Raw genomic sequence first — 11,206 nt, 5'->3', positions numbered from 1 at the left:
CGGCCCCGTGGTCGCCTCGCTTTTGTGGGGCGCGGGACGGGCTTCCGGCGGGGCCCGAGAGCAGGGCGTTCCAGGCCATTGTTTGGGCCGAGCCTGTTTCCGGTGGCGGCGGGAGGGGGCGGGAGGGAGCGNTGGGTGGGCAGAAATCTTGGGGGCTGCAGAGATCCCGCGAAGGCGGGGGTGGGGGCCTTCGATGCCCCGCCCCCCTTCCCCAACTCTTACGAGCTGTCAGCAGCTCTCCGGGCCTTAGTTACTTTTCATGGACCCAGGAGTCCGGACCCCCAGGCTCCCAGTTACCTCGCCAGGAATGGAGGCAGAAAATCAAGGCCTCAGCCCCCTTCCAAGTAATGGACCCGGCAGTTCGGGTTCCCAGCCCCCTTCTCCCTCAGACTCAGGAGTCCTGACCCGTGTTAGCCTCCTCCGCTCCCAGGACTTAAGAGTCTAGATCCGCTTGGACTGAGGAATCGAGACCTCCAGCCCCTTCTTCCAGCAGACAGAGGAGGCCCTACCCTCACCCTCATCCTCTCCAACCTAGGAGCCCCGGCGGCCCAAACCCTATCCTCCCCCAGACTGCAGGAATCCAGGCTCCCAGTCCCCAGAACTGACCTCCAGTCCCTGACTCTGACCCTTAGAGCCCCCAGACCTGACCCCGGAGGAGCGGATGGAGCTGGAGAACATCCGGCGGCGGAAGCAAGAGCTGCTGGTGGAGATCCAGCGCCTTCGGGAGGAGCTCAGTGAAGCCATGAGCGAGGTGGAGGGTCTGGAGGCCAATGAGGGCAGGTGAGGGCTGGGGTGGCGACCTTGGGGGAGGGCCACGGGGCCAGGCCAGAGACGCCCAGGCATTGACCCCCCCATCCCTTGCTCTCTCCTGCAGTAAGACCTTGCAACGGAACCGGAAGATGGCAATGGGCAGGAAGAAGTTCAACATGGATCCCAAGAAGGTGCTTGGGCCACAGGGCCGGGATCAGCCAGGCAGACAGACATCCAGGCAGAGGGCTCTGGCAGCATTAGGTTCCAGAAGTGCAATAGTTAAAGGTCTGCCTGAGGTGGACAGACGTGCGCCTGATCCCTGGAACTCAGACACAGGCTGTCCATCTGTTCTCCGAACGCTAACTGGGCGTCCCAGCCTCCTGACCTTTGCACATGCTGTGCCCTCTGCCTGGGAGGCTCTTTTCCCCTTTTTGGAAACATGGGTCTGGTAGGAAACACGGACAGTGACGTGCACAGAGGAGGGCTGATCAGTGCCGCGTCAGAGAGGCGCCAGGGCTGTGGGCACTCGTGGGGTTGGTGGGGGGAGGGGGGCGCCTTGAAGGGTTTAGGGAAGGCCTCCCTGAGGAGAGGACACTCAGGTCAGGTTTGAAGGTTAAGTCCACATTCACCAGGCGGAGAAAGATGTTTGTTCATTCGGGGATTCACTTTACACCCATTCTCTGAGGCCTCCTGCGGGCTTCCCGCTGTGCTAGGCGATGCTGGGGACCCAGAGAAGGGGTGGACCCTGCCTCGTCCTCAGCAAGCCCCTAGACGTGGGTCCCGTGGTCCAGAGCAAAATGTAGCTGCTTTGGCGCAGGGAGAAGGCCTTCGTCTAGCCTGAGGCTTGGCCCTCATAGCCCTCAATGCGCTGTTGCCTCCTGAGAGTTCCCGATGTTACTGTTCTTGCCCATAGCCATCGTCGTTTGTTTAGTCATTCAACAAACACTCACTGAACTCCTGTTCCTTGCCAGCGCCTGCCCTTGGTGCTTGACTAACCAGGCAAAGGGGTGGGGGTGGTATATAAGGACAGGCGTGAAGCTTGAAAATGAGAGNCTTCTGTTGGGGGGGGCGGGGGGGAGGGGGCTTTCTGGGCGGCCGCGTGCTGAGACCACCCGCCCCCACCCACCAGGGGATCCAGTTCTTGGTGGAGAATGAACTTTTGCAGAACACACCCGAGGAGATCGCGCGCTTCCTGTACAAGGGCGAGGGCCTGAACAAGACGGCCATCGGGGACTACCTAGGGGAGAGGTGAGGCCCCGCCTGGCTCCCAGAGGCCCCGCGCGCCTGGCTCCCACCCTTCCGCTGCCCACTTCCTCTCCCAAGGAGGGGCCCCCATAGACCAGCCTTCTGCCTGCACTGGGACGGACCGGACTGACACTGGGGACTCCCTGGGGACCACCTGGGGGAAGCAGGGGAGAGGTGTGGGAATCTTCTGGATATCCGGAACGTTGGGGACCATGGAAAGCATCTGTGGGACTGTGTAGATGGCTGGCATGTGTGGGACCCTACAGGGACAGCTAGGGGGGCTCGGGATCATCTGTGAATATCTAGGGAGCACAGGGGCATCTGGGGCATGAGGATCATCTGCGATGCGTGGGGTACCTAGGGATTTGTGGGCATCTGGGGCGCATGCGGACCACCTGAACGTCTGAGGCGCACAGGGCCATCTGCGTGTCTGGTTGTCGTGTGGACACCTGGGGGGTGTGGGGCCATCTGGTGATGTCTGGGGACCGTCTCTGGGCACCTGGGGCGCATGGAGATTGTTTCACGAACACCTGGGGTGTGCGGGGACCGTGGCAGGGCCTTTGTGGGTGTCCGGGGCCCCTCTGTGGACATCCGGGGTGCAGGGGACTCTCCGGCCATCGGGAGGATGTGGGACCATTTCTGGACATCCGCAGAACGTGGGGGCTCACCTAGGCGGAGCATGTGTTGGCTGTGTCCCCCTTAACTGTGCAAAGGTTGGGCTAACCTGGGCTGATGGTGCAGCAGACGGTCCTCCCAAGGGCACATCCTCCTGAGGGCACGTCCTCAGTATTCCTGCCCCCTCCCCCCCACCCCACCCCCGTATCAGGCCTGTGACGGGGCCAGGTAAAACTGCCCCGCACCCCGCTCCAGAGGCGGCCACCGTGCAGACGAGGTGGCGCAGACCCCCCGGTCTCCATCCTGTGCGTGACTCCGCCCCTGTCCTCCCAGGGAAGAGCTGAACCTGGCAGTGCTCCATGCCTTCGTGGATCTGCACGAGTTTACCGACCTCAATCTGGTGCAGGCCCTCAGGTGAGAGGGGCGGGAAGGGCAGGTGCGTACCTGTCGGGGCTTTCTTTACAAACGATGACCCCCTGCTCAAAATGGAGACAGAAACAAAAGTTGAGGAAATGGTCATCTCGTGTGACACAGGAGTCCACGGTAGGGCCTCCTTCAGGCACAGCTGTATCCAGGTGCTCATACGGTGCCAGAAGGTCAACCTTGTCTGTTTTTTGAGAGCAGCCGAAGCCTCTGGCAGCCGCCAGACTTGTCTAGCAAGCTCTGCAGAAAGAAAGAATTTTTCTCCTGTGTGAACCCACTGGAAGTCCCAGGCCCATGCTCATTGGTCAGCCCGGATCCGTAGCCGAGACAGCTGCTGCAGCCACAAGGCTGTCTGGGGCTGCTTCCTGACACGGGGACCGAGAACGGGCCGGGGGTTCCGCTAGGCCCGGCACCCACACCGCGCTCCTCTCCAACCCAGGCAGTTTCTCTGGAGTTTCCGCCTCCCCGGGGAGGCCCAGAAGATCGACCGCATGATGGAAGCCTTCGCCCAGCGATACTGCCTGTGTAACCCGGGGGTCTTCCAGTCCACAGGTTGGGGCCCAGCCTCCTGGCACCTGGGAAGGCGGGGCGGGGGGGGGCTGGCGGGACATCTGCCTGTGTCATCACCACCCGACTGTCCGCTGCAGACACGTGCTACGTGCTGTCCTTCGCCGTGATCATGCTGAACACCAGCCTCCACAACCCCAACGTCCGGGACAAGCCGGGCCTGGAGCGCTTTGTGGCCATGAACCGGGGCATCAACGAGGGGGGGGACCTGCCCGAGGAACTGCTCAGGGTCAGANNGATGTCAACCTGTCTTTTCTCTTCGTCTCTCCCTGGCTCCCTCACTCTTTGTCTCTCTGGCTCTCTCTGCTGTCTCTCTCTGGCTTGTTTGGGGTCTCTGTCTCTCGAGAACTTTGTAGGCCTTTGCAGCGCAGCGTCTTTCCTTCCTCTCCAACTTCCTCTGCTCCCTGGGCTCCCCTGCATCCATCTTACCCCCCTTCTTCCCGGAGCCGCTGCGCCCCGTGGTCCCTGTTTCCTCCCTGGCTGTCGGAGCTCCCCGTGGCCGGGCAGGGGGCCGGGGCCTGGAGTTGCTGACTCCCCCCTTCGCCCCTCAGAACCTCTACGACAGCATCCGAAATGAGCCCTTCAAGATCCCCGAGGATGATGGGAACGACCTGACCCACACCTTCTTCAACCCAGATCGGGAGGGCTGGCTCCTTAAGCTGGGTACGTCCCCTACTGACCCTGCGTGGCTGGCTCTGCAGGCGGAACGTTAAGGGGCCCCGGGCTCTGGACGCCTTCCATGCGGACCTGCTGTGTGGTCTTAGGCAAACCATTGGATCTCTCTGAGCCTCGGTTTCCACGTCTGAAAAATGGGGCTGAAAACAAGATCAGGCCTGTGTGCTGGACCCAAGCGCAGGGACCAGCAGAGAGGAAGGGCCCCAGAAGCATTTGGGGGGTGTAGGGTAGGGGTTAGGGAGCCCTGAATAAAATGCCAGGCCCTGTGCTTATGAATGAAAGTCACCGGCCAGACCAGAACAGGCAGGGCGGGGCCAGGCAGCCTGGAAGCACGAGGTTCTGGATAAGTCAGGGGTCACGCAGGTGCTTCTCGCTGGTGGGGTTGGGGGGGTGATCTGAGGATTGGAGTGGTTCACAGCCAAGGCTTTCCGGAAGCTTCCCCTGGGGGCTTTTAGAACCCTGCCGGCCAAGCCACAGCCTCATGAAGTGAGGGTTTCTGGGCCAGGACCGGCTGTCCGTCACGGTGAAAGCTCCCCTGGGTGCTTTCAGTGCAGACAAGGTTGCGTAGGCTGCTGGCTGGGAGCCACGGCCAGTAATGGTAGGTGCCATGGGAGTGCGAGCTGGGGCTTGGGGGTGGAGAGGCAGTAAATGGCCGATGGAGGGTGAAGAGAGGAAGCAGCCGGAGTCTGGTGGGGGGTGGAGGGGGGGCACAGCAGGGCCTCCTCGCCCGCCAACCTTGGACTTGTGCTCTTAAGCCAAGACCTCGCTTCTCCAGCCGCAAGCAGGTCCCTGACTGGGTGCCCAGGTGTCCTGGTCCACACACAAGGTGCAGACCGCTCTTTCCAGCCACCAATGGGTAGATGGGTCCCTGTGTCAGCTCCCGGTGGGGGGCGATGCAGTGTGGTGGTGGGGGGTGTTAGATTCCTGGTGCCCCTGGCCTGGAGAGAGCAGGAGAGAGGCAAGCAGGAGCAGCATGTTCCCCAGGAAGTAGCCCACTCTCCAGGCCCGCCCCAGAACAGGAGGCTTCCCATTTCCTTGATCAGGAAACTGAGGCTCAGCTGACGTCCGGCAGCCACAGGGCGGGAGTGGCCTGGGACCCAGATCTCTGACCCCAGTGCAGTTTTACCCTGTGTAGCGGTTAGAGAGACGCCCCTCTTCCTTCAAAGGCGGAAGTGTACATAGCAAAGGGAGCCTGAGGTAGTTGTGTGCATGAAGAGGCCTAATGACAGCCACTATTGCTGTCCCTAACCTTTCCGGAAGGACAGGGTGCCTGGAGACAGCTCTTGGTGAAGCAGGCAGGGATGGGCCCAAGAGGGCCTGCACACTGGCGTCCAGAGAGGGCTAAAGGTTGTCCTAAGGTCACACAGCCAGCGGACCTGAGCGCCCCCGCCCACCTCAGGCCCAAGACTGGGGGTTTTGTCTTCTGCCTTGGGGACTTCCCTCTCGTGGAGGGTCCTCCCGGCCGACGACCTGTCCTGGGGGGTGGACTGGAGCCGGCCACCGGTGCCAGGAGGTGCTCCCTCGTGGGGGGGCTCAGGATCTTCAGACCCCCGCCCCGGGAGGGAGAGGGTCATGTCGATGTAACTGGTTTTCTTCCCTCTCTTCCCCCCTCCTCCCTCCCTCCCTCTCTGCGTGTTTCTCTCTGCTGTTTCTGTCTCCTACTCCCCATGCTCTCCTTCCCCTGCTCCCCCCATTTCTGTTGCCTGCGGCTTTTGGGGGCACCCCACTCTTCTGCCTTCCCTTCTCTTCGCCTGGTCCTGCCTGCTTTCTCGCTGTCTGCCCCAGGAGGTAGGTACGCAGCCCGTCCTTGCTCCCCGCCCCCGCCGGTGACAGAAGAGGAGGGGGCCGCCCCGGCCTCGGGGCCCGTAGCAGGGGGCTGGGCCCTGGCCTGACAGACAGGCTGAGAAAATGTGGAGCCCCACGCTGGGGGCGGGCGGGATCCTGGGGCCCCCGAATGCCTGTCCCTTCTCGCCTCTCTTCCCACGCCTCGCTTTGTGCTAGGCCCCGCCTTCCCTGCGCTCTCTCTGCCTCAGTCCCCTCCCTGCCCTCCCAGAGGCCCCGCCCCCCGCTGAGCCCAGGCCCCCTCCCACCCCTTCCCTTTCAGGGGGCCGGGTGAAGACGTGGAAGCGGCGCTGGTTTATCCTCACCGACAACTGCCTCTACTATTTTGAGTACACGACGGTGAGGGCCGAGCTGGGCTTCGCTGCAGCGTCCGAGGAGGAGGGGCTGCGGGGGGGCGGGTCTGGGTTCCCGTGTCTGAGGGAGGAGGGGCTGGGGGCAAGACTTCCGGGTCTGAGGGAGGAAGGGATGAAGGTCTGATCTCCCGTGTCTGAGGGACGAGGGGCACTATCAGTGCCCTAGGGCCGCGGTGACAAAGTGCCACAAAGCGGGTGGCTTAAACTACAGACCTTGCCTCGGCTCCGGAGGAGGGGTCGGGGCGAGGACTGGGCGGTGTGAGCCCTGAGCCCTGTCCCCCTGTCCGACTTGTTCTTTCAGGACAAGGAACCCCGAGGTATCATCCCCCTGGAGAATCTGAGCATCCGCGAGGTGGATGACCCCCGAAAACCGGTAAGACCGTCCCCTGTACCCCTTCCGGGCGGGGCGGGGCCGAGGGGGGGCGGCCTTCTGGTCCCGGGCCGGCTCCTACCTGCCGCTCTCTACTCTCGTGTGTCCCCAGAACTGCTTTGAGCTCTACATCCCCAACAACAAGGGGCAGCTCATCAAAGCCTGCAAGACCGAGGCGGACGGCCGGGTGGTTGAGGGGAACCACATGGTGTACCGGATCTCGGCCCCGACGCAGGAGGAGAAGGAGGAGTGGATCAAGTCCATCCAGTGAGCCCGGGCTCCGCGGTCCTCGGGCAGGGAGGGCCGGGGCGGGGACTCCTGGGCCCTCACCCCGGGACCCTCCCCTTCTGCAGGGCAGCCGTGAGTGTGGACCCCTTCTACGAGATGCTGGCGGCGAGGAAGAAGCGGATCTCTGTCAAGAAGAAGCAGGAGCAGCCCTGACGCCCCGTCCCCACCCCCATTATTTATTACGGAGCTGCCCCGCCCGGGTGGCCGGACCCCTGGGCCCTGGGGCCGCGCGTCCCGCTTCTCCAGCCCTGGTTCTCTGTTTGGAAAATCCACCACCTGTAGCTCCTCTCTCGTTATTTGTAATTAACACACCGTTGGTAATCTTATTAATTATTTAACCACTCGCGGCCTTAGACCCCCTCATTTCTCAGGGGTGGACAGAGCCGATGCCAGGCAGCCCACGCGGGACCGGGGCCAGGCGCTCTCCCCGTGCGGGAGGCAGGGATACTGTCGGAGGCTGGGAGACCACATTCGTCCGTTCTGGTTTCACCCCGATGTGGGACTCAAGCTCATGAGCTGGGAGATCATGACCTGAGGTGAGGTCGGCCACTCGGCTGACAGCCACCCAGGCGCCACAATTGCATGCCATTTGGCATGCAGGCCAGCGGAGGTTTTGGCGGCGAGGCCTAGCATTCATTCTAGATATTACTGGACAGCCAGGAGCCAGGCAGGTGCTGGTCCTCACCTTGGCTCACACGGGCTTGTGGAAGGGCAGCAGATGAGATATCCGGGGGTCGTGAGCTGGGCCGATGCTTCCAGAAGGAGCCCTAGAGAGCTGGCCAACCCGTGGGGGCCACCTACGCCGGAAGCACGTGGGCGGAGGAGTCAGAAAAGAGGAGGAAGACCTTGCCCACGGGGCTGTCCGTGGGGCTCGGCAAGAGGGCTGGTGGGAGTGGTGGTTGGGGCTGGGGGACCCTGGGGCCAGGAGGGCAAGACCGTGTCTGTGCTGAGCCGGGTTCTCAGCCACCGAAGAAGCACCTTCTGGAGGACATTTGACACCAAGCCGGGAGAGCGCCGGGAATCTGCGTGTTACCTCCTTTCCTGGGACTCTGACAGCCCCTCAAGTGTAAGGTCTGTTTGCCTTGTGGGCGGAGGCTTGAGTGGTGGGGTATCCGCTGAGCCCCAGGTCCAGGCCTGCCCCCCCCACTTTGCCTTCCAACTTGGGATATAGATCCCAAGGCATATAGATCCTGAGTGGGAGAGGGGGTGGGGGTGGGGCGAGTTGGCAAGTTGGGACACTTCGGCGTCATTCTCCTATGCCCAAATCTGCAATTGAGACTTAAAGAGTGGGAAACTACAACTTGGGGCAGGCTCCAGGACCAGGTCTGGTTGAGGGAAGCCTGGCCCCCAAGGGTGCCTAATTGCAATTCCTCCCTCCTATGCTGTGTCCTTGAAGGGTCAGAACCCCTGAGTGCTCCTGGTGACATGGGAAGCGTCTGGAGTCTTAGGCCTTGGACCTGGCTCTGCCCCTGGCCACAGGCATTCACCTGCTCGAAGCCCCGCCCCCATAGAGGTATAAAGACACGGCCACCCCCGCGGGTGGGCCTTTTCCTTCCCGCGAGACCGTCGGACTACAATTCCCAGCATGCTGTGCGGCGCGGTCGCCCCGTCGGTAGGAGAGCCGGTCCCGAGGTCTTCGGGGAGTTGTAGTTTCCCAAGGCTCCAACGTGCGGTTTACGTTAGCCTAGTCTCTACCCTTGTGCACGTTGGGAAGAGAGATCCTGGCCACTTTAACCCCCAGGAACTGATAGGGAATGGAGTTCCCAACTGAGGAAATGGGATTCCCAATTCCTCCCGAAGGCTCCGGGGAAATGGGAGTCAGCAGCCCACCGAGAAGACAAATGAGGTTTTCGGGTAAATGATCTCACCCTGGCCCGGCCTCCTCCAGGCAATGAACCCATAGTTACTGAGTGTCTACTCAGTGTCTAGTCGGGGAAGTAGCTGGCTCGGCAGAGATGCCCTGGAAGGGCAGTGCCGGCAGAGGGAACAGCATGAGCACAAGCAGGAAAAGGCATGGTGTGCTGGAGTAACTGACAGCAGGGGTCCCTATACGGTGTGACTGAGGGGGAGTGGATAAGAGATGGAGTCAGAGGGGACACACAGGCCTGATCATTCGGTGCCCAGTTGGCCATGGTAGGGACTCTGGGTGTATTTTTAGCTGATGGAAGCCATCCAAGGGTGCAAAGCAGGCAAGTGATGTATTTGGATGGAGGCTGTCGGAGGGGCCTCTGGCTGCTGCAAGGGTATAATTTGGAGATGAGTAGGGGCAGCAGAGGGGAGGTGAGTTAGGAAGGAGGGGGTTCCCCTGGGGCAAGAGGGTGTGGCTGAAGAGGTGAGGAGTTGGGAAGAGGAGCCAGCAGGAATTACAGAGGCTGGACCTACTTCAGGATTCTGGCTCGAGCAAAGGGTGAATGGTGAACGGCAATGCCATTTACTGAGATGTTCAGAGAGGGAATTCTGGGGTGGGGAGCGCGGGTCCGTGGTTCTGGTTTGGCCAATTAAGCTGGAATCAGCTGTGGACCATTCCAAACCAGACCCATCACCCCGAACTTGAACTTGCCCTTCAGTTTTGCCCTAAATCCATCTCTTCCTCGAAGACAGATTTCTGGTTTCCAGGTCCCGCCTCTCCCAAGACCCCAAATTCCCAACCCCCTCTCACAGGTTGAATTCTATCCCCTTGAAATCAGGATGCTGAAGTCCCAACCCCCCAGTAACCCAGAATGTGGTCTTATTTGAACACAGGATCATTGCGGATGCAGTTAAGATGAGGTCATTAACGTGGCCACTAAGCCAGTATGGCGAGTGTCCTTATGCAAAGAGAAATTTTGGAACTACACACACACACACACACACACACACACACACGGCGAGAACGCACATGAAGGTGAAGGCAGAGATTGGGCTTCTATACACTGAGGAGCACCAGAGATTGCCAGCAGAGAACCGGAAGCTAGGGGAGTCACGTAACCGATTGTCCCTCATGGCCTCGGAAGGAACTGATCCTGCCGACCCCTTGATCTTGGCTTCTAGCCAGGGTCTGTGGTTTCAGCCACCCAATATGTGGCACTTTTTACAGCAGCCATAGTGAGCTAATACAGCCCTCCTCCCTCAGAGCCGGAGTCCAGACCCCCAGCCCCTCCTCCCTGAGACCCTGGAGTCCTGGTTCCATCGGCCCCGGGGGAGGGGGAGGTGTGTCCTAAGATCAGCTCCAGGGCACCGGCAGAGTCCCTGGGAAGAGGTGGAACCCAGCCCTCTCACCCTCCCTTCCTCCACTCCCCAGACTTACAAGTGACCCTAATGCCTTCATCACCTTAACTCCTAAGCCAGGAGCCCACAGCATCCCAGCTGGGCCCCCACTCCTGGGCCCTTCCCCCGGGTCTCATCCCAAGTGAGTCCCTCAAATATGCCAATGAGTGCAGTACGGAGGTGATGGGGCACAGGTTGAAGCCAGGAGATGAGAGACACAAAGACAGACTGGGTCAGGAGGGGAAAAGACAGAGACACGGGCAGAATCAGTCAAGCGCCCAGGAGAAAGGAAGGAAAAGGAATCCGGGCAAACCCAAAGGCAGAAAGACATAATAGAGACAGACAGGCGACAGGGAGGCACGGACAAGGAGAAAACAGTACAGCTGGAGAAACTCAAAGAAATAGAGTCAGGAAGAGGGGCCCAGAGTGAGAAAGGGGAATGTCTCATGGGAGGTGGGTGGTCACATGGAGGCACAGGTAAACTGAGGCACAGCCATGGTGGGCAGGGAGGAGTGGCTGGTCTCAGAGGCTTCTGGGATGTGTGGCCATGAGCCATGTGGGTGCCAGCCCCATTCCTGAGCCCCCCCGCCCCAGCCCTACCCTCCCTCCACACCTCCCCTCCCCCTGTGTAAACGCTGGTAAAAGCTGTATAAATGCGGCTCTTCCAACCACTCTCTCCACCTCCTTGCAGCCCCTTGAACTGTAAGTGGAGGCTGCCAGCCAGGTCAGTGTGACCAGCACCAGCCAGAGCCCCCGGCTCACCTCACCTCACCGCTGCGCGGCGCTTCCTCCTTCCCGAGCCTTGACATTCCCATCTGTGAAGCGGGGGGCC

At 61.1% G+C, this 11,206-nt stretch overlaps 1 protein-coding gene and 1 long non-coding RNA gene across 3 annotated transcripts; both read left to right on the top strand.

Moving 5' to 3' along the window:
- The first annotated feature begins 209 nt into the window (after positions 1-209).
- CYTH2 (cytohesin 2) lies at positions 210-7,470 on the top strand. Of its 2 annotated transcripts, XM_077747029.1 has the most exons (12): positions 210-344; positions 633-780; positions 875-941; positions 1,880-1,998; positions 2,944-3,024; positions 3,473-3,585; positions 3,681-3,829; positions 4,152-4,263; positions 6,380-6,456; positions 6,772-6,843; positions 6,953-7,107; positions 7,194-7,470. In XM_077747029.1, the coding sequence occupies exons 1-12, from the start codon at positions 260-262 to the stop codon at positions 7,279-7,281; spliced, it is 1,266 nt and encodes a 421-aa protein (XP_077603155.1). In that variant the 5' UTR covers positions 210-259; the 3' UTR covers positions 7,282-7,470. The 2 variants fall into 2 exon arrangements, with proteins under 2 accessions (XP_077603155.1, XP_077603157.1); XM_077747031.1 differs by lacking the exon at positions 210-344 and having other exon boundaries at positions 388-780; positions 4,152-4,264; positions 6,378-6,456.
- Positions 7,471-8,163: 693 nt separating this feature from the next.
- Positions 8,164-11,199, top strand: LOC144217459 (uncharacterized). The gene is made up of 3 exons (XR_013330914.1): positions 8,164-8,199; positions 8,525-8,641; positions 11,066-11,199. It is a non-coding gene; the product is annotated as an uncharacterized LOC144217459 (long non-coding RNA).
- The last annotated feature ends 7 nt before the right edge of the window (positions 11,200-11,206 follow it).

Source organism: Crocuta crocuta, unplaced genomic scaffold, assembly GCF_008692635.1.
Source record: "Crocuta crocuta isolate KB4526 unplaced genomic scaffold, BGI_CrCroc_1.0 scaffold334, whole genome shotgun sequence".
Classification (NCBI taxonomy): domain Eukaryota; kingdom Metazoa; phylum Chordata; class Mammalia; order Carnivora; family Hyaenidae; genus Crocuta; species Crocuta crocuta.
The sequence above is the reverse complement of the archived record's forward strand: the minus strand, read 5'-3'. Positions and strand labels throughout refer to the sequence as shown.

What these genes read in the sequence shown, in the direction of transcription:
- CYTH2 (XM_077747029.1), top strand. Translation starts at nt 260, where the DNA reads ATGGACCCAGGAGTCCGGACCCCCAGGCTCCCAGTTACCTCGCCAGGA. An exon ending in ACTATTTTGAGTACACGACG is followed by an intron (nt 6,457 to 6,771) that starts GTGAGGGCCGAG and finishes TTGTTCTTTCAG; the next exon opens with GACAAGGAACCCCGAGGTAT. An exon ending in GAGTGGATCAAGTCCATCCA is followed by an intron (nt 7,108 to 7,193) that starts GTGAGCCCGGGC and finishes CCCCTTCTGCAG; the next exon opens with GGCAGCCGTGAGTGTGGACC.